General features: G+C 39.1%; 5 protein-coding genes across 7 annotated transcripts in view; 3 read left to right on the top strand and 2 right to left on the bottom strand.

Annotated features, from left to right (window-relative positions):
- The first annotated feature begins 3,307 nt into the window (after positions 1 to 3,307).
- LOC134639003 (Rieske domain-containing protein) lies at positions 3,308 to 6,524 on the top strand. 2 transcript variants are annotated; one of them, XM_063489991.1, is made up of 4 exons: positions 3,308 to 3,508; positions 5,248 to 5,469; positions 5,575 to 5,609; positions 5,760 to 6,522. In XM_063489991.1, exons 2-4 carry the CDS (start codon positions 5,274 to 5,276, stop codon positions 6,048 to 6,050), a joined length of 522 nt encoding a protein of 173 aa, XP_063346061.1. In that variant the 5' UTR covers positions 3,308 to 3,508; positions 5,248 to 5,273; the 3' UTR covers positions 6,051 to 6,522. The 2 variants fall into 2 exon arrangements, with proteins under 2 accessions (XP_063346061.1, XP_063346062.1); XM_063489992.1 differs by lacking the exon at positions 3,308 to 3,508 and having other exon boundaries at positions 5,274 to 5,469; positions 5,760 to 6,524.
- Positions 6,525 to 7,038: 514 nt separating this feature from the next.
- gtf2h3 (general transcription factor IIH, polypeptide 3) lies at positions 7,039 to 13,110 on the top strand. The gene is made up of 13 exons (XM_063490328.1): positions 7,039 to 7,274; positions 7,366 to 7,445; positions 7,544 to 7,650; positions 8,033 to 8,175; positions 8,266 to 8,328; positions 8,775 to 8,804; positions 9,101 to 9,129; positions 9,223 to 9,297; positions 9,978 to 10,031; positions 10,223 to 10,291; positions 10,385 to 10,520; positions 10,604 to 10,640; positions 12,605 to 13,110. Exons 1-13 carry the CDS (start codon positions 7,265 to 7,267, stop codon positions 12,672 to 12,674), a joined length of 903 nt encoding a protein of 300 aa, XP_063346398.1. The 5' UTR covers positions 7,039 to 7,264; the 3' UTR covers positions 12,675 to 13,110.
- A 122-nt stretch (positions 13,111 to 13,232) lies between these two features.
- Positions 13,233 to 16,463, bottom strand: psmd9 (proteasome 26S subunit, non-ATPase 9). Its single transcript, XM_063490329.1, has 6 exons — positions 16,308 to 16,463; positions 16,110 to 16,209; positions 14,557 to 14,750; positions 14,356 to 14,457; positions 14,018 to 14,106; positions 13,233 to 13,390 (listed from the first exon to the last, which is right to left on the bottom strand). The coding sequence occupies exons 1-6, from the start codon at positions 16,431 to 16,433 to the stop codon at positions 13,363 to 13,365; spliced, it is 639 nt and encodes a 212-aa protein (XP_063346399.1). The 5' UTR covers positions 16,434 to 16,463; the 3' UTR covers positions 13,233 to 13,362.
- Positions 16,464 to 17,787: 1,324 nt separating this feature from the next.
- On the bottom strand, positions 17,788 to 22,925 carry LOC134639413 (rab5 GDP/GTP exchange factor-like). 2 transcript variants are annotated; one of them, XM_063490581.1, is made up of 9 exons: positions 22,653 to 22,925; positions 21,223 to 21,399; positions 20,893 to 21,020; positions 20,059 to 20,210; positions 19,908 to 19,977; positions 19,690 to 19,825; positions 19,463 to 19,557; positions 18,905 to 19,161; positions 17,788 to 18,809 (listed from the first exon to the last, which is right to left on the bottom strand). In XM_063490581.1, the coding sequence occupies exons 2-9, from the start codon at positions 21,378 to 21,380 to the stop codon at positions 18,423 to 18,425; spliced, it is 1,383 nt and encodes a 460-aa protein (XP_063346651.1). In that variant the 5' UTR covers positions 21,381 to 21,399; positions 22,653 to 22,925; the 3' UTR covers positions 17,788 to 18,422. The 2 variants fall into 2 exon arrangements, with proteins under 2 accessions (XP_063346651.1, XP_063346652.1); XM_063490582.1 differs by having other exon boundaries at positions 21,223 to 21,396.
- A 1,092-nt stretch (positions 22,926 to 24,017) lies between these two features.
- Positions 24,018 to 24,433, top strand: part of cfap251 (cilia and flagella associated protein 251) — a 10,513-nt gene continuing 10,097 nt past the window's right edge. The window contains exons 1-2 of the mRNA XM_063488801.1: positions 24,018 to 24,212; positions 24,304 to 24,433. The exon at positions 24,304 to 24,433 is cut by the window's right edge and continues 11 nt beyond it. Of these exons, the coding sequence (XP_063344871.1) occupies positions 24,018 to 24,212; positions 24,304 to 24,433 (325 nt within the window). The remainder of the gene's footprint in view (positions 24,213 to 24,303) is intronic.

Here is a 24,433-nt window from a genome sequence, read left to right as displayed (position 1 = left end):
AAGAATCCATTTAAGTTCAAATATCAAACACCTCAATCTTTATCAACAAAATGAATGAACCTCCTAATCAGAGGCTTTCCCATTGCAAGTCTTAATGTTTATTTTTAAGTTCCTGTTCAATAAATCTTTGAAGCCTGCATGCAGTGTCTGTTTTGGGTCACAGCTGGTCATGACAGCATGGATGGGACCAGTGCTAGAAAGTAAGTAGAGTTACTCAAGTTCTAGACTGAAGCACTTATGCTATGTTGCTTTCTATTACCACTGTATTTTGGAGGCACTTATTGCTCTTTGTACTGCTTCAGCTTCAGCTAGTATTTATTTTGCAGTCATAGGTTATTATTATAATAAAAATTTAAACCTAAAAATAAATCGGTATACCATTATACATTACACTAAATAGAAATTACTTAAACAAATCAGAGACAGAAGATTTGTTCATATTCATCATCCGTCCTCTGAAACACTGCGAGCAAGTCAGGAACCTTGGAATCATTTTGGACAGTAATCTTACTTTTGGTAATCATATTAATAATGTCACTAAACAGCTTTCGACCTATTAAAATTTTTTGTAATTTAAACATTTTCTAATTTTTAATATATTTTATTTGAAACTGAATCTGAGAAAAATGTGTCATGAATTAATATAAACCAGGTTATTCTATGGTAATGCTCTATTTGAAGGATTATCCCAATCACTAGTCGGATGACTTCAACTAATTCAGAATGCAGAAGCGAGAGTCCTTACGTATAACATACGGCCCCAGTTTAACACAGAATTGCCTTTAAAATATTTTTATTAGTCAAGCTCTCAGTGGTTCGGGTCTATTATCCAGAACTGAATCTAAATCTGTTGAGGAAACTTTCAATTCTCTGGAACAAGCTGCCTGCTGACCTGAGGTCAATTACAACTGTATATAGATTCAGAAACAAACTTGAAAGATTTTAAATCCCATGGTTCTCTACATAACAAAACAGACATTGACATTACATATTAATTATGTAATTATGATTCCAGTTATAGCTGGTAGATATAATCTTTTAGAATTTTCCTGGACTCCCCTGTCTGGTTGTTACTGCTGTCCTGTGCCACCACGGTTTAAAAATCCTGGATTCGCCCCTGAATGGATCCCACCTACATGCTTGTGCTTGGTTTAGTTTAAGAAGTGATTACGCTAATTTTGACACAAATAAGTTTTCTTTTTCTAAAATGCGAAAATCACTACAAAGCTTACCAGATCAAGTCCAGACCACGCAAAGAGCAACAGATAGCCGCAAACGCAGAGCCAACTGAATAGATAATTAGATTTTTCACAAAGTTGCTAGCTTCAGCAGGACCACTATTTCCGTACACGGAGAGGGTCTCCATGACGACGGAAACGGTTGAGGAAGAAGAGCGCTTTGTTTTCCCGCTGCTCGTCCTCACGGAAAAGAGGAAATGTTAATGTTAACATATTTCCGAAGGACAGCCGGTCGGTTCAGCATGACAGAGGGATGATAATCCTTCGGACGGCTTAATGCCCACCAACAAACCCACTAAGACAGAAAGCCTTCTTACAGGCATTACAGCATTACTGAGAGATGGCAATACTACGAGCTACAGTATATTTTCTGCGTTTATATAATAGTTTTAAAACTGTTTTTTGTTTGTTTGTGTGTTTGTTTGTTTTTGTTTTGTTTTTGTTTTTTGTTTTTTGGGGGGGGGGGGGGGGGGGGGTTACTCAGTCTGAATAAATCTATCCTCAAAGACAATGACACAGATATATCTGTTGCACAGTTCCGGGGGATGCAGTCCCGGGACCAGAGCGTCCAATTCAGCCCACTGGATAGCTGTTCGAGGACAATGACTGTATAAATTATTTATTAAATGCTCATTGGTCAGATTACAATGAGGTCATTAAGTAATAAAAATGTTCGGCTAATGCAGGCCAGTGTTGCTACAGAGAAGTAAAAATGAATGGAAAGTAAACATTTTAAAGCATAAATGCATAAAATCCTGTTGCACTTACAGTGAGTCAGGATACAAGTTTTTATCCTTTTCTTCATCCAATATGATCTGTCATGTGTCATCGATGCATTTAATGACACTGAATGTAAAGACTTACATGTATTAAAATTGGATTTATTTTGCATGGTTCTCTCAAGGTTATTATTCTTTGCTAGTTTATACATTATAGTTTTTCTAGCATAGATCAAATCCATCCAGTTTAGATCAAAATGGGATATATGTGGCCCATTAACTTAAATGAGTTTGACACCCGTATAGGCAGACAAAATGTTTACACTCTGATACACTCCAATACGATTGTAAGCTTCTTCGTGGTTGCTTTTAGAGATAATTGCAAGTAGAAAGCCAGTGGTTTAAAGTTGCACTGTCTATATATTAAATATACAGGTCAGTGCAAAACCCGTGATGCAATCCTCATTTCGTTATATTTAGCAAAGAATATGTAAAAAAAGAAAAAAGCTCTTTGGGAATCACCTTGCTGGTATCTTACCAATGGCATTTATTTTTATTTATTTATTTTGTATATTAAACTAAAGAAATGGGAAAGTTTATATGCTTTCCAACAAGCTGCTAGTAACAAAGTGCCTAAACATACAGTTTAACATAGGTTCTTTTTTAAGTTGTCTGTGTAGAGAAAACACTTTCGTTAGATGCATTTATGAGTGATTTATAAGTCAGTGTTAAGTAGATTAACAAACAAAAAGAAATTCCTCTGAAAACGGTCCAGTGCAAAGACTGGACTGGAAATGAGTAAAAAAGGAGCAAATTTCCTTAAAAAAAAAGAAAAAAAAAGAATAAAGAATCTCCTGAAGACCGGCCGAACGACTGCCTAAGAGCACTTAAAAATCACAATAAAGTCTGGCTCCTTGGAATCAAAATATAAAGAAATGCTCAAGACATACACAAATGGGTGATAATAGACTTCTTCATCTTGGTACTTGCTTTTTATTGTATTTGTCCTTATTAACATAATTATTGCTCCTTTTTGTGTGAAGCTTTTTTTTTTTCTCAATTCAATATGCACTTGTGCTATTTCAGTGTGTGCAGACTGCACTGCTGTATCATTTTCGACAAATTTTTAATTTTCTGTTATTCCCCTATTTTGTTTTGTCTACCTCGCATGAATAAAAAAAAATATCTCAACACGCAAATATACACACTAATTACGCAACAGTGAACTACTTCGGACAGATTTGCCACGAAGTAAAATGTTCTCTGACGGTTTTTTTTTTCTTTTGTTGCATTCTGTATAGTTTCACCGGGGACGTATTTCGATGTAACACACAACATTGGCGCTTCCTGTTCAAACCTCAAACACTCGTAGATTTCTTGAAACTTCCACGTTTAGTTTACGTTTTATAATTTCGCACATGTCCAGTTTTCTCAGGAGGCCTGTGTTAGAAAGATAAGGTGCTGACACGTGATCGAAGCGCTCTTCAGCAGCAACGAAAGAGACCGAGCATGACAGCCGCTCATTGACTTCACGGTGAAACTACAGAAAAGGTAATTAAACGCTTTATGGAGTTGGCGTTTTAGAGAAATAGAGCTGAATAGAATAGAATAGAACGCGTTACTCGTTATGTGTTTCTTATGTGTAAATGTGAACCATATTAGCTAGCATATTTCTGTGTGTTTTAGTCACACAACGCTGGTTCCCTCCGTCAGGTTTGATAGATGAAAACAGGTGACAGGAGAGTATCCCTGGACAAAATACAGACTTCTTACATAATCTGTACAAAGCCAGTCAAAGTGACAGATTATCGCTTCCGAAAGGATTTACAATGTTTGTTTGTTTTTAAGTCAGTATATGAACTTTGGAAAGGAAAACTGTTTCTTCTTCTCCTTCTCCTCCTTCTCCTTCTCCTCCTCCTCCTCCTCCTTCTCCTTCTCCTCCTCCTCCTCCTCCTCCTCCTCCTCCTCCTTCTTCTTCTTCTTCTTCTTCTTCTTCTTCTTCTTCTTATTATTATTATTTTCTAGGTATATATAAAAATATTTTTCAGTAAATGTGCAGGTTGGTGAAAAGAAGATGTCTAACTATAACTGTACAAAAAGAACATTAGGTTGTTTACAGTGTTCATCCATGTGACTTCAGCACTGACATCAGTCTATGTTTCAAATATACCGGAATAACCGAAAACTCTTCATGGCAGTTATATTGAAATTGTCTGTGGGCAACAAGAAACCAGATTTACACTTATTATTTTGATTTATTGTCATGCCATGTGCTATCTGCTCACTCAGTCAAAAACACAGAAGCACCATGCCCTCCTGTGTTTTAAATGCACTTTAGAACAACACACAGCAACACTACATTTGAGCGGGCGGAGGGAGGTTTGGGGTCTTCACTCACCCCCGTTCTGTTAACCGTCAGGGCTGGGGGGCTGGGAGGAGGTGCTGGCTGTCGGATTGGGGTCTGGGATGCAGGGCCTCCCTGCTACTGCAGATAAGGAGGCGGTCTGCTTTCCTCCACCCCAGAGAGAAGGGTTACATCTCCTGGGTCTGGGTATGGTTTGCCCCTCTGGGGCAGGGGTACCCGGACCTGGGATATAGAGTATGTTTGGGGAGTGTGAATGTGTGTACAGTGTCTATTTGTGTCTGTCTCCACGTCGGGTGAGTGCTGAGTATTTGTTTGTGTATATGGGGGTGGGAATGCATGGTTGTGTCTGCGTGCGCCTGTTCGTCTGTGTCTATATGTCAGCTTGGGTCTTAGACTCCACCTCTCTGGGAACATCTCAGGCTCTCCGAGGTATGGAGACCTATCTCCCCTCACCACACTCCCTGCCAGTGGCTGATGCCCTCAGACGTTGGTGTGTTGGTGGTTCTTGGTGTCTGGGGCTGGGCGCTCATGTATGTACCGGCTCACTCCTGGTGGCCGATTGGCAGGGCCTGGCGCCTGTGGCCCAGCTGGGCCCCCTCCGGGGGGTGGGGTGCCCTCAGGCCTCTGGCCTCTGGGCCTGAGGCCCGGTGGCCAGAGGCCTTTTAACTGTATTTTCATAGGTTTTACAGCTTTTCCTTTGGATAATTCATACTACTCTGAAGAAAGTAGTAGGTAGACAATTAAGTGACTTTACTTGTATGAAGACATCCGAGGGGTTCTATGTGTAGTTATAAAAAGAGACATACAAAAACTATGTTTTTTGTGTGTTTTGTAACTGGAGTGTAATAAGCAGTCCACATAAAATAAGAAATTAAAGTGATCTTTTTGTTCTTTTCATAAGCGTAATCTTTTTCATTTTATTTAGAATATCAGCTATAAGAAGAGATCAACATGTCCTCTGAGGAGGAGATGTCTCAGACTTCTTCTGCCTCTTCCTCCTCCTCAAACTTGTCTACCTCCCACTTCATTGGAAAGAAGGAGGACATTGTCAAAGCTGGCCGTGTGACAAAGCTGGTGAACGGATGCAGAGATGTGCTGGTCGTGCACCACCAGGGGCAGCTTTATGCAATGGATGTGCGCTGCTACCGTAAGTACTGCTTCTGCTGAGATAATCCATAGTACATTGCAGAGTATATGTTCTTCTACGGCTCGTCTTTGATGTCCATAATGCCACGTTTTTTTTCATGGACAGATTCAGGTGGTGCTTTACAGTATGGAGACATTGAGGTGAGTTTTCTGCTGTTTATTCTGATTACTGGTGTATATTAAGAAAATCAGTCACCTTTTGACTTGTTTACTGTAAACAGCTGTGCATAAGTCTGACACTCAACCTTTTCTGTAATATCTAAAAAATCTTTCGACCTGTGTTACCTTTAGGAGTTCAATGGACGGCTGTGCATTGTGTGTCCTTGGCACAAGTACAAGATCACCCTCGCAGAAGGGGAATCGCTTTACCAAGCTGTGGACGACCCTACAGCCAAACCGCTGAGGACTTACTGGCGCTCCAAGGGTGTCAAACAGCGGGTTCATAAGGTCACTGAGGTCAACGGGGATGTGTACGTGACGCTCAATGACTCCGGCGAAGCCATCGAGTCAGACGTCTACCAGACTGAGAAATACAGGCGCACTTCACTCAAAGCCAAGCCGAAAGCCAAACCCAAGACATAACCTTTAATGCTTCAGGGACAATTTAAGGAGCTTTGCTCGTCTTCCACTGACTCTCTGATCTTGTAATAATATAGAAAACATGGTGTTCTGCAGACTTGCATAAAATCAGTAAATGTCTGGCATGGTGACTTCCTCAGGAACTCTTTATTTTGAAGCTGATACAAACAGCTGACCAATACACAGTTTGTTTTTAGTTATATTTTCTAAATTATTTTTATTTTTAAACAAAATAATCATTGTGTTTCATTATAACTTTATATGTGAATTTTTATAATTGTTGTTATTATTATCATTATGTTTGTATTGTATTTATTTTTTTCTTGTAATTAAACTACCTTAATGGGGATCATTTTTTCCAGAAAAAATGGGACAGTGTGCAAAAAAAGCAGAATGTAATGATTTTGAAAATCATTGAAACATTAACTATTTAACTCAAAGTATGATGAAAAATAAAACATGCATCGTCTAATCTTATCTGTTATTCAATAAATAACACAATTTTAAAATGATTCAAAACTGTAACTGCTTAAATTGTGAAATCTACAGCAGCACTTCAGCACTTGCACAGCTTCTCAGGTGATCAGTTAGTTCAATTAAACTGATAACCCCCTGTGGTGATACTGCTGAATTTTATATATCTAATATACAATTTTCTGTAAACGATGTTTTTTTCTAGCACATGAACAGGATGATGATCTGAAGCTTGCAAAGAAATATTAGAATTAATTTATAGATGGAATTTCCATCCATAAATGTATTTTACAGACCGCCCTGCCTCCCGCCCTATGGCAGCTGGGAAGGGTTCAAGCGGGCCTCTAAATTGGATGAGCAGAACATAAGAGATAGATGGAAAGATTTAAGAACGAAAAAGGGGTTGGTTTATATGACCATGAATGTAGAGAATGTATAGACCCAAGAATTTACGCTACAGCAAATGGGCGCTAGGTGGCAGCAGTGTGCCGGGCGTCTGTAGTCTGCTATGAAAAGCCACAGAAGAAGACAGAAATCGTTTCCTGGAGACGCCAGCTGTGTGATTGATGAGAAAAAAAATGTGCGTATCCCTGCATATAATTGCTTTTCCTAAACTATCTGGACTTTAATACGCTCCTAGTTGTCTGCAGATTGTTTGAAGTTTACGATAAAGTATGAGCACTAAGAGAAGATAGAGCTGCAGAATAGAAGCCATCTCTTTTTCAAGTCAATAATCCGCCGTGATGGCATCAGGTATGTAGCCTGGCTCATAATGAGTCTTTGCAGTGTTTATTTTGTACGCTCAGGTGCTTTTTGGTGAAACTCTTTCAAAAATGTTGCCTAGAGGACGAAATCAACCTCCTGGTGATCGTCGTGGATGTAAACCCCATATGGTGGGGGCAGCAGGCTCAGCGGGATCCACAGGTATTAGTTGTGATGTCTGTGGTTACTCTGACTCATTAAAGTTTTTCTGAATGTCTCTGATGCTAAGCAACGCTCCATGTACCCCTGTGTCCGCCCAGTTCACCCTGTCCAAGTGTATGGATGCAGTCATGGTGATGGGCAACGCTCACATGGCCATGGCTAGGACAAACAAGCTGGCTGTCATTGCTAGCCACTGCCAGGGCAGGTAATTTCATACCATAGTTTCACTGGGTTTCACTGCACAGAGGAATTTCTGAGGTCCACACACAGGCTTGTAAACCATATTAAGAGGAGAATCACCATCATGTGGAAAAGTATATTATCTGTCAGTTCTTGGACTTACATATTAGGACATAAAAAAAATAGCAGTCGTCTTAAAATCAAGGAAATACAATATCAGATGAACAAAAACTGTTCATCTGTTTGCAGTGCAAACTGTTCATCAGTTTAGCTGGTGGGTGTGGAATCCAATATGCTGGTCTGAGTATTTCTTCCACTAGTTTTAGTTTCCAGGAATAAAGTCGTCTGTTTAATGTTTTGCTGCTGTCGCTGCTCATATGCGCTTTTCTCCCACTCACTTTTTCAAGTCACTTCCTGTATCCCAGTAAGAGCTGGAGTGGAGAAGACGGTGGTGGCAATGATGTATCCTCAAGCGGAGATGGAAAATATGAACTCCTGTCTGCTGCCAATAACCTTATTGCTGAAGAGATCAGGAACATAATGTCAAAAAGTAAGCGTGTATTTGCGAGGATAAACTCTGAGGTATTTAAAGATGTTGTACAGTGCTCCCTAAAATTCAGTGTATCTCACATGATTTCAGTTGAAGTGACGGGAAATTCAACAGATACTTTGTTGGCCGGATCCCTCGCCAAAGCTCTCTGCTGTATCCTTTTCATGCAGACTGTTTTATCATTTATGACATGCTGTGCAATAATAAACAGTGCATTCAGTGCACGACTCCACAGAATCAGCCAGGAAGTGTAAGGATAGACAGAGGCTGGAAACTGAAAGCAGATATTTATATTTATAGTTTTTTACAAAATTAGTGTAATGTCAAATGGGCCTACATATATGTAGGTAGTGCAGGTAAAATATTGTTAATCTTGACTTTAGAGGACATTTAGTGTCTATTTTGAAGAGAAATAGAATGGTATCACTTATTTAATCTTTCTTTTTTGCATTTTAAAGTTCAATTTATAAGCCATCGTCGCCCAGAGAATGTTAGACTTTTGTTTGCGTGTGATGTTTTGCTCTAAAGTTAAATATCTATAGATTATTTATTTTCCACCAATATTATTTACTTTTTCACCTTAACCCTTTAATATATAGATATTCACCGGCTCACGAAAGAGCTGGAAGGTGATTTAATCTTTATACATGCTTAATTATGCCAGTAATTAAATGAAGTTTTCCATTTATACCTTCGCCTCTGTTAGTGCGCCCCAGGGTGGCTGTGGCTACCATGTAGCTTGCCATCACCAGTGTGTGAATGTATGTGTGAATGGGTGAATGACTGGATATGTAAAGCGCTTTGGTGTCCTTAGGACTATTAAAAAGCGCTATATAAATACAGGCCATTTACCATTTACCCTGCTTTAATGTATATATTTTCTCTCTCTCTCTCTCTCTCTCTCTCTTTTTTTTTTTTTTTTAAGTTGGACAAGAGATTAAATCAAGAATACTGGTAATGCCCAAATGTTCAAACATCATGAATGCTTTTGTTTAGTTTTTTTTCCCACCTGACTTTGACCCCTCTTTGACGCTTTGCACTGTATAGGCGGTAAAAGCGGCTGAGGACTGCGCTCTCCAGTACATGAACTTCATGAATGTGATTTTTGCTGCTCAGAAGCAGGTAGAATATTAATAGATCATTGTCCTGTATTAACACTTAATTACCCTTTACTTACTACAGCCACTGCTGTAATTGAAAAGTTGGACCTAAAGATGCTTATAATGAAATGCTGTGTTAAAATGAAATAGTTTAAAACTCCCAGAAATAAGTAAAGCTGTTGACACTATATATCAAAACATCTGCTATCACTTAACATCCAAGTCATTTTTGTGCTGTTTTTAAGAAATATCAACCACTAATCCTTTTTTATTACACATAGAAGCCAAAATTTACAAAATAGACTTAAATGTTTTATTCATTATGACCCAAAATAACCAGCTGAGTCCATAAATTCAACAAGAGCGTCTTTACAGAGGTAAAGCTTGAGGAGCCGTTTTCCCATTGACTTCTATAAGACTGGAAGTGTTTTTGCAGCCAGAGCAGTCGCCACCTGGTGGAATTAGAAAGAATCCAGGTTTAAAGCACTTGACTTTTCAAACCTGGAAGCCTTATCCACCTATTACTATTTATAATATCAACTGAAGTTAAACTAAGCCCAGGTTGTACTTGTCCTGTAATACCAGTTTGTAATACAAGATGGTTCAGCGAGTCAGTGTAACCTTTATTTAGTCAGACAAAGGTAGAAATAGAAAGGTAAAAATGAAACGCTAAATTTAAAAACGTTTTTGTGTTTTAAACAGAACATCCTGATAGATGCCTGTGTGTTGGATTCGGACTCTGGTCTCCTTCAGCAGGTAAATTCTTATAGCTCTGTAAGGACAATCACCACTTTGCAGTTTTCCAAGTATTTAAGAAACGTACTTTGTCTTAACACAAATATTTTCCAGTGTATTAACATCTTTAGTGCGAGGTAGTGTGGTGATTATCATGTGATGTGATGTGTGCCCTCTACCATGCTGTCCTAACCGTTATATACTCATTTCAGGCTTGTGATATAACTGGAGGATTGTACCTGAAGATACCACAGAAAGTCGCCCTTGCACAGTATCTGTTGGTGAGAGTGCAGTACAGCTTCACACACATTAAGAAGGATGGGGTTGGTTTCATTTGCATCTAACGACGGCTGTTTTTGTTGTCTTCTGAGCAGTGGGTGTTCCTGCCTGACTCTGAGCAGCGGTCACAGCTGGTGCTACCGCCGCCTGCACACGTGGACTACCGAGCTGCGTGTTTCTGCCACCGTAACCTCATTGAAATCGGTTACGTGTGCTCAGTTTGTCTATCCAGTGAGTTTGAATTGCTTAAATCTTTATTACTGGAAAGAGCTGCAGTATGTTTTTTTTAATCAGTCTGTTTCTTTTGTTTTTAGTATTCTGCAACTTCAGCCCCATTTGTACTACATGCGAGTAAGTGTCAGTGTTTTGTGGAGTAGTGTTAATACATCTACATGTGTACATTCTGTACACTTATTTCCATATTAGGGCTGCCACAAACGATTATTTTCATAGTTGACTAGTCACCGATTATTTTTGCGATTAGTGGACTAATCAGATCATGCATCCATTGGACGTACAACGTACAGCTTATTGCACTAGCATGCATCTGCTCTTATATAACTATCATTAGCTTACAGCTTTAAGTGTTTAAGGTATGTTCTAACTAAAAATAAAGACAAGATGATAGTTTATTAAATTTTAATGAAATTTGCAGATTGTTGCGGTGGAGTTTAATAAACTCAGCATTCTGCTCCTTGCTATCTAAAATATAACAGGACACCGGAGTATATTCTCGAGCATCTCACATTCTGATAATCAGTTGTCTGCTTCACGTTTATTCAGCTGTGTAAAAACTATAACTTTAATCTCAGCCAAACCGATTTACTCAGGAACAAATAAAATACTGAAAAAGGCCAAACAATAACATTTTTAAGTTATCTAAGTGACTTGTATATCATGTTTAACCTGAGTAGCGAAAGACTGCGGTGGGTTTGAAAACGATTTGCCGGCAGTCCGGTGTTCTCACCGGCTCTAGTGAGCCTTGCCCCCGGCTAGCTATCGAGCTGGTGGGTAACAGACGTCTCCGAAAACGTCGGAGCGCTTTTGAAAATATGTGGTGTCTTGATAAACTGAGCAGATATTTGAGGTTTACACAGCTACATTCTCGCCTGAAAATATGTTAAACGTTTATTTTGTGACCCAGAAAGAATAATAAGAGTAATATTAAAACTAACTAGCTGCCGCCATTGTTGGAAACTGAGCAGGGCCGCGCTATGAATTCTGGGACACTTCTTCTTCAGGGTTTAACGGCAGCTGGCATCCTTCTTCGTGCAGTGCTGCCATCTTCTGTTTCAGTCCGTTATTACACTCTTAAATCCTACTACTTATTCCTGCGTCTTTTGGGATTTTACAAAGCTTCAAACGACGCGTCGACTATTAAATTGGTCGTCGACGATTTTGATAGTCGACTAATCGTGGCAGCCCTATTCCATATATATTTGAACATTGGCTTTTTCAAAAATATTTTTGCCTCTGTACAACAGCACAGTGGATTTATATCAGGTCTGAAGTGCAGATTGTTTTAATTCCATGGGTTCAAAAAAATATTACATTAACTGTTCAGCAATTACGGCCCTGTTTATATACAGTCCACCATTATGACAATGTGATGCCTGTTTCCCTGTTATTTCTTGACAAATTAAGGAGAACTTTCTTTGGATAGATGAAACCACGGTTAACTTGTACAAGAATTATGGGAAGTGAAAAGTATGGAGGAGGAGTGAAACAGATCATGATCTGGAGCATACCATTTATCTGTTAAAAATATTGGAGGCAGTGTTATGGCATGGACATGTATGGCTCCCAGTGGAGGCAAGCCACTAGTGTTGATGCTGTGAATGCTGATAACCGTAGCAGGATGAACTGTGAAGCGTGCAGGTCTATACTCTCTGCTCAGCCAAATGCTGAGTTTCACAACGCAAATGGATAATGACCCAAAGCATACTGCAAAAGCAACCAAATAGGATATTCTGAAATGGCTGAATCACCTCAACTCAATACAATGTGCTTTTAGCTACTAAAACCAGAGACCCACAAATAAGCCTGGGTGAAGGCCTAGCAGAGCATCTAACAGGAGCAAAAGGAGCATTTGATCCACTGACTGCAAAGGACCTTCATCCAACTATTGAAACTAACCTTATGTGATGTTGTTAGTTTAATCAGTTCATTTTAGGCACCTGAAAGTGAAGGGCTGTGTATAAAGAAGTCTATAATTCTTAAACAGTTAGTGCAAAAGTTTATTTAAACACCTTAAAGCTTAAAGTCTGAACTTCAACTTCCATTTAAATCATGTATTGTTTTTTTTTTCTTTTTAGGACTGCCTTCAAAATCCAGCTACCACAGATAGTCAAGCCCAAAAAGAAGAAACTGAAACAACCAATGTGATGGGGGTTTTGTGTTTGTTTTTTCACACTAATACAGTGAATTTAAAGATGCTTGTGAGGTAGTATAGCCTTATGGACATGTTGAGTAACACCGATTGTCTTCATGTTCACTGAGGCTGGTACTCATGTTTGTAAAAACATAATTCAGATATGACTGAAAATAAGTCTTATTTTCTTCATCTTGGGTAAAAATCACTCATCCAAAATTAAAACAGACACCGTTTTGTGGTGATTTAATTATTTTTACATTAAAAAGACACCGTAATACCGTATGTTTTTGTTTCATTTTTTACAATAATCGTAATAGTGCTGTCTCCATCATCGTAATCTCAGAAAGGTTTGGGTGGTTTTTTCCTCCACAAAATAAGCCTTTATTAACAGAGTACTGCAAATCAGACATGTTCTCACAGTCAGCTCATCATCATTTCGGATAAATAAGTGTCCACCTGTGCTCCCAACAGGAAATCAAACCCTCAACACTGAACACCACAAAGCTGCTTTTTAAACACACGGAAATCTAATCAAGGTTCAGCTCCACACTCAGTAAACTCAGCATGACTTCTTGAACAGAGGTGCTTTATTTTCATACATCCTGTTCTGAAAACTGGAATAAGGGATATTGTTCCAAGTTCCCATAAAGTAGTGAAAAGGCCAGAGAAAGAGTTTTCAAACTTTAAGTGTTAGGGTGATCACCGCTGAACTGGAACGATGTTACATCTGAAAAATACAAAAATCAAGAATAACTTTTTACTTCTTATGGACATGATATGATGAATTTTAAGTATGTGTACTAAAAAGTGTTTTACTAGTGTCACTACATGGCAAATTGTAGAAATAATATGCCAAGAAACAATTTTTCAGCATTTTCTTGTCATTGAGGGCATCATTTGTTTTTGTTTCCAAATATCTACTAATCTCCAAACTCGTACAACTCAGGAGCTGCATCCTCTGAAGGTGTGTACTACATAGGACACAAAGCCCACACTGAGCTGCAACTGTGGCAGCAGAGGTAAAGTAGTATATTTTTGAGGGATATGAGGGTGAGAGAAATTAAACAACAGTATTTCAGATAATGCAAGAAAATTAATTATTCATTCATTCATTTTTAAATTTGAAAACTTCTCACAGCCCCGACCAGGTGGTGGATTTTACATCCAGTAAAATTTTAGAATGGCGTTTTCCTAGATGATGTGATAGGACACAAACTTAGTTAGCAGCATAGAAATGGGAGAGACTTTGCTACAGTGCTGCAACACTGTCAGCCTTTAAAGGACACATCCCCTGAGCTGGGGGAGAGCTTTAGTCTATGTCAAACATGTCATTTTGCCACAGTCGTGCACTCACCCCAGCAAACCTCTGCCTGACCACCGCTGTGGAGTCAGGCTCATCTGAACTTTCTGGCCAGCCCGGATCACCGAGACATGCAATGGTTTCTGCAGAGGAATGTCAAATTACAGTTTGCAGACTCAAATAACAACAAGGGAGATGCTTTTAAGAAACAACAACAAAAAACCAAAACATTGCATTCTCTCATTATGACAAAGTTAAATACAAATGAAATTATATGCAAAGTATGACTTCTTATGCATCACAAGCTTCATGCATCAACAAAAATAAAATGTAATGGAATATTAAGAAATGAAATTTGATTAATTGCCCATTGAGTTTTCTGTGGTTCTTACCCCTTCACTGTGTTGCACCACAGAAGCAATATTCTGGAGGTTCTGAAAGTTCCCCGTGTTCACAGAACCAAACTCGATCAATTCATCACCGACTCGGAGCCCCTTTTAAAAGAAACACTAAAATTATAGGAGAACCCCCCCACAATGTTTTGCAGTGCAAACTGAAAACAGCTGCTAGTTACAAAAGTTCACAACACTCACTGCTCCACAGGCAGGTGATCCCTCTGTCACAGCATCAACCCGTGCAAAAGGTGGCGGCAGCGTAACCTGATGTTCCATCGCCTCCTCCTGGGCTTCTGCCTCATCCTGTTCCCGCTTGGCTTTCTCTCGAGCATGCAACTTGTGCAGGGCTTCTTCTATCTCCGCCATGATGGCCTTGTGATCGTTCTGTAGGCCTGAAAGACAAAGAACTTTATTGATATAGAGCTGAAATCTTTATGAAATTAATTGATTCATTAATAGATGAAGCTACTTCAGTGTGGAGATGTGCTACTTTGTCTTTTTTTTTTTTTTTAAATATGTACATTAAATATCAGCCTAACATTTATTATGTGACCAGAAAATGCCTAAAATGACCTTTAGATATCTTTTCATTGTCTTCTTCCTTTTATAAAGCCCAGTTTATTATTAAGTATAGAAAAAAAATCTTAATAGGGTTAAAACCAATCTGAAATCAAAGAAATATAATAAATAATAAGTATACATTAAATAACATATTAAGTAAACAAAAATATATAATATACACCCAATAGCCACTTTGTTGAAGACATCTGGTCTGAGTCTTTTAGAATCTGCTGAGATTTTCCCAACCAACCATCTCTATGGTTTACAGAGACTGGTCAAAAAGTGGCAGTTCTCTGGGAAAATACTTGATGTCAGAGGTCAGATGAGAATGGCTTCAAGCTGATAGGAAGGCAACAGTAACTCAAATAACCACTCATTTAAGCCATGCTGGAGCATCTCTGAACTCACAACATCTGGAACATTGAAACATATGAGCTACAGCAACAGAAGACCACACAAGGCGCTACACCTGTCAACTAAGAACAAGAAACTACAGCTACAATTGGGAGGGGCTCATCAAAATCAAACAACAGAAGATTGGAAAAATGTTAACTGGTCTGATGAGTTTTCATTTCTGCTGCAACAAAAGCATGAATCCACTGCATCAGCAGTTCAAGTAGATTATGGTGGTGTAATGGTGTTGGGGATATTTTCTTGGTCCACTCTGGGTCCTTAGTACTGAGTGAGCATCATTTAAACTTTACAGCCTACCAGAGTATTGTTGCTGAACATGTTCATCCCATTTTTAGCACCCTGTTGAATCTATGCAATGAAGCATTAAGGCAGCTCTGAAGGCAAAGGTGGGTGCAGTCTGGTGTACTCTCTGGCAAGTGTATTACATCGTAGAAAAATAAACGGCATTTAAAATGCTTACTACATGTATTAAAACCAAATAGAATTATCTGTTGTTGTCATCTTTAAAATCTTTTAGTGACCATTAACATGTACGTTTGTCTCATCATGCCTTGGGAACGTAGATAAGTTATCTGAAATACTACTTTAACTTTTAAAAATGCACCGCACACGTGCTGTGTGGGTAAATTATGAGATATCAGTTTGTGCTTTGATAGCATACATCAGTTTTTCTGCCACACAACATAAAGAGACCATTATCTGCCACACAGTCAAACACGACATGCGTGTCTCCAGCTGTCAGGGAAACCACTGAAAGCAAACAAACTGCTGCTCACATGAAATGTTGTGCCTTGCCGTCCTAATCTGGTACAGATTAACATCTGCTCGTGGGTAACCCTCCGCATCCACCAAAGAGTCTTCAACTCCGACCCCCTGCTGTAAATAAAAGTAAACAAAGGCGATTAAAAAAAAAACAACCTTACTGTGACTTAGCTTTGTGCTACGTTTTGCTAATAATATGGTCGCCGACTTACGTCTTGTAGGACGTCGTAATACGCCTTTATCTGCTCTTCAATTTCATCTTTCTTCTTGATGAGGTTTTTAACATCATCCATTGTTATTTCGGAGTTTCCAGAAATGTTTTCATCTGTCATCTTCATGGCTACTCCAACTAGTGCTTCCGGTGTAACTCTTGTTTCTTCTTCTCTTGTCTTTATTTGGCAGTAAAGCACTCCGCTGCCCCTCAATGATTTGCTCGTTGTACGAAAACATTTTAGACGATCTTTAAACTGGTATTACTGCCACCAGCACAAATAATAATGAAATTAGTAGTAATTATTGTTGGTCATTGTTATGTTGTCCAAAACAACTACAGCCGAAAAGCGCAGAATTAGAATGAAATAACTAATAATTTAAATGACACATATAGAATTTCTAAAAATACCTAAACTGGAACTTTGGCTTATATTTTTATACTCCAGTGGAAAACACGTTCACCACTGGGTTCCATCAGTACAAGACCAAATAAAAAACTTCCAACATCTCATACACAACAGTGATCAATGATTCTTCCTTTTGTGCATTTCTCAGCTCAGATTTTTTATTTTTTTTTGTCCTCTACCTGCTTCCATCTGAGAAGCAGAGCCGTAAGCTCTCAGGGCCCTCTTCTGTGGAACAAGCTCCTTGTTTGGTTTGGGAGAGAAACACCCTCTCTATTTTTAAGATTAGGGTTAAAACTTTCCTTTTTGATATAGCTCATTGTTAGGAGTGGATCAGGTGACCTTGACCCTAACCCTTCTTTAGTTACACTGCAATGGGCCTTGCCTGCTGGGGGCTTCCCATGCATTGAGCATTTCGTCTTCACTCACTACGTGTTTATATGCGACTTTACTCTTAGTAATTAAGCCCAGGTTCTCTTCCACTCGACTGAAGATCTAGATTAGGCAACATTATTCACCAAAAAAATTAGGTCAACTTATTGCCTGTATATCCTGAATGACTAGGACCCCCCCCCCCTCATGATGCAGTAATGCTGGTTGGAAATAACAGTTTTGAAGTTGCATGAGATTATCACTATTTTGCCCTCACCAAAACTAAACAAAATATTAGTGTGAGGCTTTTTTGAGTACTTTATTTTTCCTGTATACTAATTTTTTTTTTTTTTCAAAAGAGCTACTAACAGTTTATTTTTATCATATAAGATGCAGACAGTTATTGCTACTAGAATCTCAGCATGAATTTGAAACCTTTCAGTTTTCCATTTATATGATAAAGTTTTTTGGGGTTTTTTATTTAAAAAAAAAAAAAAAAAAAAAGCTTTTAATGGAAATTAGTAAAGGAGGAACAGGTTTGGACTATCAGTTAGGCATTGGACTGAGTCATTTCAACATCTGACACCTGTCTGACTTTCCAAAGAGCCAAGTTTCTAAAACTTCTCTGTTGGCGATATGGCAAATAATCATCTGCTTTAGTGAAGGAAAACACCCAAACACATTGCATTCAATCATGTGTCACCTTTAATATATTAGATACATACAATCACAGATCTTTAGATGAACCCCTTGGATTTTTTTCAGAAATCTTTCTAGAGCTGTAAACAACGTGCAGCTTGTGTATGCTAAACATTTTTTTGCACCCACGTGCTGAGAACAAATACACAGCTTTCACAAATACACCCCTGACTTTTAGTCAAGAACAGTCACACCAACTTGTCCTGTAGCCTACTTTGGAATTTCAGAGCAGCATACATAAAGGCACAATGGTATAAAACTATTCAAAATTATCATAGTGAATAAGTACCATATAGTGTTGGTTCTACATCTGTAAGTGCTGTGTACCCTGAGTGCTTAAATGGTACATATGAGATCTCTTATTGGAAAATGGAATGTGATTTATTGGCTCAATGCTTAAATTGGACAGATGGGCAAATAATTTGGACTAAAGTCATTAAAACCTCTGTGAACGTTGTGTTACTGCATGCATAAAGTTTCCTTCATCTTCAGCTGGTTTACAAATGCCCTACTCCTGCATTGGGAGCACGTGCAAATGTGGCACTGGAAAGTACGCTTCATTTGTCCTGCAGCCTACAAATGTTAGTGCTGACGATTAAATAAAGTCAAGTGCCAGATTAGCTCTATTAATAGAAATGCCTAACAGCCTGTTTCCCTCAAACCTCCGTCTTGATCCTCAAGCACCAGCACTGACTCCTCCTTATTATCCTGAGTGGACAACAAAACCTCCTTCTGAGCCGTTATCTCCTTCTGAGCCAGGACAAATTGGCTTCTGGTCTCGTCCAGCTGTGAATGAACTTCTTGCACCCACTTTTGTAGCTGCGCATTGAGAGCATCCATACCTTGGTCCAGCTTCTCCTGCCTGCCTTTGAGGTCTTCTAGCAAGTTCTGTGTGTCACTGATCACCTGCTGCCTCCTGTTTAATGCACAGGGAGTACGCTGGCCCAGCATGTAGCCTTCAAACTCTTCTGGACTGAGGCTGAGTGCCGGCCCATCCAGCTTTTCAATGAAGGCCACAGCACAGGACTAAATAAAGACATGAGGACACCCGTATGAGTTATTAACAGGTCTAACAACACCCTGTGGTGTATGATGGGTGAGGAACTTTGCAGTCAACTCACCAAATTTGTGAAATAGTAGCCGCTCTCTCCCGCCATCAGACTGTGAGGGAGCCCAAAACGAATCACATATTGCATGTTGGAGTGGAGGCGAGGCGGATTGGCCTTCAGCACCACGTAAACCAGGCTTGACAAGAAGTCATCAGCATTAGCAGGCTCACTGTTTGAGCGGGAAAGGGCTTCGAAGACATGCTGGCTGCATTTGGAAACGCACGCGAGTTTGTCTTGAGGTGCTCGTTTGGCATCCATTTCGATTATGGCTGTGGGAGAAATAAAGGCTGGAACTCATTTCAAATGTTATGACATTGACAAAATATGCCTCCCTTTATCATTAAAGTAACAGTTTTTCATTTTGGGAAATGCACTTTTTACTTTCTTATGTCAGGGAGTTAAATAGGAGGCTGCAGTTGGCAAGCCTGGACCCGTACACAGGTAATATGTTACCAGCATCAAAGTTGCTCATGACATGAATCTTTTGATGCAATTTTTAAATAAGAAAGCAAACAAATGCATTTCCCACCATGTCAAACTACTCATTTAAGTATTGAGATTTTAAATCACCAGTTATAGCAGGCAGAAAGGGGTCGCCTGTGACAGAGACCTTTTCATCAGGAAAAGGTACGCCTAGCATCTGCGGCGTAACCCAGTTCAAAGAACTGCAAATAAGAGACATTAGTTATAAAAAACAAAAACACAAAACTTCTAATCCTGACTTTTAACTCAGGATTAGAAGTTTGGGGGTTTTTTTCCATGATGGGTAAAACCAAAACAAAACACAGCTGATGTACCGGATCCTTCTCTGGAGAGCCAGGTCCTTCTGTTCATCATCACAGCTGTCATGGCAGAAAACCCATTTGTGCAGCCGTGTCATTATTAACTTCTCTACATGCTCCATTATCTGAGTGACCTGAGCTTCAGGAAAACCTGAAAACATAAACAGCGATTTAAAAGCCACTTTAAATACAAATATTGTATCATACACAGTTTGGAACAGATCTGTACTCACTGCTAAAATATTCAGCAAAAGACTGATAAAAATCCTGCACGAGGTCTGACTGCTTCTGCACCGGCAGATCCTGCAAAGATGACGTGAATCGATGATCAGGACGCCTCTGGCTCATGACATAATTGTCGTGTTAGATGCTTAAACTGCTTACATGGTATGCCTCCATTGTGTTGAGAAAAGCTGTACAGCGGGACTGCAAGCGCTGGGAAGGAGGACTCCGAAGTATCTTTAGGAAACCAGTGAAGTCTCCAGGCTCAAGGTTTTCGTAGGCTTTTAACACATTTGCACGGCTTTCAGAAGACTCTGGAGGGACAAATAGTCAAAAGGTGAATAGGCAGCAAAATCCAAACAGATAGCCAGATAATCTAATCCAGGGGTGAGGGAACTCTAGGCCTCAAGTGCCAGTGTCCTGCAGGTTTTAGATGTGTCCTTGATCCAACACAGCTATATAATATGGGTAAATTACATCCTTAACATGTCTTGAGGTTGTCAAGAGGCCTGGTAATACTATATATAGTATATAGGTATGTATAATTTGGATGTGTACAAAACAGTATATATAGCGCATTCTGGTTCAGCAGAAGGTATGGTGGATGTTTATGTACAGTGATTATTAGTAAAGTCTGTTGCCTTATTCTCGGCATTTTGCTGGGGTTTTTTTCTTACAGACAGCAAAAATACTGAGTGAAGGTCAAAACTTTGACCTTCATGGACTTAATGACAATGTTTAGAGGAAGAATTCTGGCTTTCTATTCAGAGGAGCTGGGTAGTATTAAGTTATTCTTCTTTTTGAGTATTTCAGAGAGACAGGATTGCAGAAAAAAAGTAAAAAGGGCCACCTTGGTTGGTGTGACAGAGGAGGATGCTTGGACAAGGTGAAATGGAGATAGCTGATCTGCTGTGGCAACCTCAAATGGGAGCAGCTGCTGTAATTGGCTGTTGACCTAATAATGACTTTAAGAAAACCACAAAATTAAAGATTTACCTTGAGGTTTTGGAGGCGATGGGCTGCCCCAGAAGAGTCTTCTCACTGTGTTAATTCGACGACCTTTCTCAATGTTTTTCTTCTCCTCAAATTTGGAGAATGTGGGGAGCGTTCCATCACAGCGCGGTCTACGAGGAATGAAAGGATTAGACATCTCTGTCCCGAGCTGAGAGACAGAAGACAAATGGAAGGTCTCTCTATCTGTATTTAGACTGATGCGTTATACTCTCACATATCCAGATGTCATATTAAAGGACAGTATTCTCACATACATTTTCAATATACTTTAACATAATCATGTGCAAACGTAACAGCGTGAATAAAGTTTACCTAATTTCTTCTCTCGGGGTTCCAGCGGCCCGTGCCCTCTCTCTCCAGCACTTGGAGCACAAACCCTGCCATGCTGGGTTTCCATAGTAACCACAGGCGTTCTTACAGAGCAGCTCCTCCTGAGAAACTCTGATTCCTCTCTGTTTATCCATCCACATGTCTTTTATATGCTACCTGCTGGACGTACAATTCAGCTTTAGTGCACAAAACAAGTAAAGTTCCACTACACTTATCATCATTATTATTATTATTATTATTATTATACATAACTACTAAATTTTTGTCTTATAAAAAAGGTCGGTATTTTCAAAGAAAGCTCAGTTGTGTGTTTGAAACTATAGCCTGGTTATGCGTACCATAGCCCCAAACCTTTTGAAAATTTAAAAAAAACAAAACTCAACCAAGTCTCATTTTATGATTCTGGATGACCACATAATGTCAGAATTGCAGTGACGCAAAGAACATTAAACTGAACAACTAAAACTGATAAATATAAGATTGGAAAAATGTTTCAATTCCATTTTGGCACAGGGTCAGAAAACATTAAAGCATGGATCCATCTTGCCTTGTATCAATTGTTCAGGCTGGTGGTGCTGTGCAAACTTTGAACCTTAGTGCCAACTAAGCATTGCTTAAACACCACAGCATAACTGAGTATTGTTGCTCACCACTTCCATCCCTCTATGACCACAGTGTTCCTATCTTCTGATGGGACAGACAACACACCATTTCACAAAGCTCAAATCATCACAAACTGGTTTACTGAACACGACAATGCATTCACTGTAGTTGAGTGGGCTCCACAGTCACCAGATCTCAATCTAATAAAGCACCTTTAGGATGTGTTGGAACGGGAGATTCACATCACAGATATGCAGCTGACAAATCTGCAGCAACAGTGTGATGTTGTCATGTCAATATGGACAAAAATCTCTGCGTAATGCTTCCGGTTCAATGCTGAATGTATAGCGTGAAGCATTAAGGCCGATCTGAGGGCAAAAGGGGATCCAACCCGACACTAGCAAGGTCTACTTAAAGTGTCCAGTGAGTGAAAAATATCCTAAAATATCCTAGCATCCTAAGACGTCTTATACATTTCTATGGCGCTGAGAGTTAACTAACTTTTTCAGCAGTATCGAGTACTATTGCAAAAAGCTATAGCCTCGTGGGAACATTTTATTCAAAACTTTTCAATGAAGGCATAATGTCTGAATAACGCCAACTCTCATACACTCGGTAATACCCGAGTGTATAAGAGTTGGGTGTTAGCCGTTAGCATCTCAAGCTGGAGCGGCTGACTGTCAGCTGAGGGGGATTGGCGACAAGAACCGCTGGCTAATGCTAATGCTAGTACCAACTAAAAGCGAGTGACCAGTCAATCATTAAATCAGTCACCAAAACCTCGTTTTAAACACAACCGTCAGTCTCACCTGTCAGCTGATAAAACCATTACCAGCCTCAGCTGTTATCTTATCAAAGCGCTCCTTTACTTTCTGGAGTCGTCACAGTCATAAACGCTTCATAATGATAACGAGAACCTTTCAGACCTCGGTTGAAGACATTTAGTAAGAAAAAACGAAAGGCTAAGAACAGGTAGCAAACATTAATAACGCCCAGTGGCACGAAACACAACCAGAAAGTCCGCGTCTGCCGCTTCTAAAGCCGTGCAACCGGAAAAACCATCCAGAAGGAAACCGTGAAAGTACAGGTACTTGGACACCGTGTCGACCCTTCAAAGTAAAAGCTGTATATATACAGCGCGTCTGTAGATTTCAAAATAAAACATCCTTTTGGTTAATGCGATCTCGAATTATTATCGTTAATAACCACATAATCTTGTCTTTCGTGGCTTTTATCTTAAAAAAATACATAATCAAATAATGAAATAATTGTCAACTAATTAAAATTGTAAAAAAAAAGAAGTAAAAATGCTATTTAAAAAAAAACCCAAAATAATATTTAAATACATAATTATTTTATTTAAAAACATATTTAATCATGTCACTATTTGATTAAATATGATACAGTGCATCGTGAGTTTATTTTATCTGTCAACCTCACAGATCATAAATGTCAGGGGGCAGGGCTAAGTGAACTAGTTTGTGTTTGTATAAAACAAGCAGCGGTTAGTAGATCACCCACAGAGCTTTCCAAACCCATCCCATAAGGGCATATATGACAGCTTTGACCACTCATTATGTTTTTATTGGGTTTCTTGCATGGAGCACTGTTCAGAACCTGTGATACATCCATTAGAACTGGAACAACTATCATAATTTTTTAAAGGCAATTAAAAAAAAATTTTTGTTGACAATTGTTTTCATTGGAATGTCTATACTAAACTTATTTAGGACATTCCTGGATTACTATGAGCACCAAAGAAAGTACAATGTTTATTCTTTTGACAGTAATTATCCTATAATGTAATGTAACAATTACAATAAATAAACATATTAAATGACCAGAAAGATCCTCCTGGTGTTTTCATATCGAAAGGAAAGCATTTCCCCCCACCTTTAATGCTTTCGAGTGCTTTTGTGACTATCATGCTTTTAATTTGAAAAGGCTCATCCGTTGATCTTCTGTAACTAGGCAACGAAACGCTTCCCTCCAAGTAGCAGTCAGATAGAACAGACGAAAACTTTAAATTTTGGTAGGAATAAAATTAAAAAGAGCGAATATCGAATAGAGCTTAAATGTGTTGTTTTTCTGTTACTATTTGGCCTACAGTTAATTTAGGGCAAGGATAATAAGGAGAAGGCTTATACAAGTACCAAAAGGTAAGGTTAATCATAATGGAGCCACCCACAAGCTATGAAGCTGAAAAGCACCCAGTAGTGGGACAAGAACAGGACAGTGGAGAAGCAGGTAAGGATAAAGAAAAGGAAAACTCTGACATACCGAGGAGGACTGGGCAGTCTCAAGTCTACACTGCAACTAGAGACACACTTTTCTCAAAGAAGACAACTGATGCTGAAGCACATGTACTGGTAAGTATGTCCCAATCAGTGTTTATATTTGAGTGTAATTTGTTTTACTTCACATATTCTTGGCAATACCCTAAACCTGTCCTTCATCCAGTCACTAGATTTCATCTGTGGCATGAACCCTGCTCTTCCCGTTTTCACTCTGCAAGACCAGGATGAGCTGGTTTTGCTCTATGCTGCGGCTCATGTTGGGATTATTTACAATCATACCTCAAAGTCCCGGC

Source organism: Pelmatolapia mariae, linkage group LG12 (assembly GCF_036321145.2).
Source record: "Pelmatolapia mariae isolate MD_Pm_ZW linkage group LG12, Pm_UMD_F_2, whole genome shotgun sequence".
NCBI classification, from domain to species: Eukaryota; Metazoa; Chordata; class Actinopteri; order Cichliformes; family Cichlidae; genus Pelmatolapia; species Pelmatolapia mariae.
Note: the sequence above shows the minus strand (reverse complement) of the source record. Positions and strands in the feature narration are given on the sequence as shown.

Coding starts and splice junctions, on each gene's coding strand:
- LOC134639413 (XM_063490581.1), bottom strand. CDS start 21,380: ATGTGGATGGATAAACAGAGAGGAATCAGAGTTTCTCAGGAGGAGCTG. Junction 19,826..19,907: donor TTTTGCTGAATATTTTAGCA/GTGAGTACAGAT, acceptor TTATGTTTTCAG/GTTTTCCTGAAGCTCAGGTC. Junction 18,810..18,904: donor GCTACTATTTCACAAATTTG/GTGAGTTGACTG, acceptor GTCTTTATTTAG/TCCTGTGCTGTGGCCTTCAT.
- LOC134639003 (XM_063489992.1), top strand. CDS start 5,274: ATGTCCTCTGAGGAGGAGATGTCTCAGACTTCTTCTGCCTCTTCCTCC. Junction 5,470..5,574: donor AATGGATGTGCGCTGCTACC/GTAAGTACTGCT, acceptor TTTCATGGACAG/ATTCAGGTGGTGCTTTACAG. Junction 5,610..5,759: donor TACAGTATGGAGACATTGAG/GTGAGTTTTCTG, acceptor TGTTACCTTTAG/GAGTTCAATGGACGGCTGTG.
- gtf2h3 (XM_063490328.1), top strand. Junction 8,805..9,100: donor GCTCACGAAAGAGCTGGAAG/GTGATTTAATCT, acceptor TTTTTTTTTAAG/TTGGACAAGAGATTAAATCA. Junction 9,130..9,222: donor AGATTAAATCAAGAATACTG/GTAATGCCCAAA, acceptor TGCACTGTATAG/GCGGTAAAAGCGGCTGAGGA.
- psmd9 (XM_063490329.1), bottom strand. CDS start 16,433: ATGAAGATGACAGATGAAAACATTTCTGGAAACTCCGAAATAACAATG. Junction 16,210..16,307: donor ATTACGACGTCCTACAAGAC/GTAAGTCGGCGA, acceptor TTTTATTTACAG/CAGGGGGTCGGAGTTGAAGA. Junction 14,751..16,109: donor GGCAAGGCACAACATTTCAT/GTGAGCAGCAGT, acceptor TTTGTCTTTCAG/GCCTACAGAACGATCACAAG.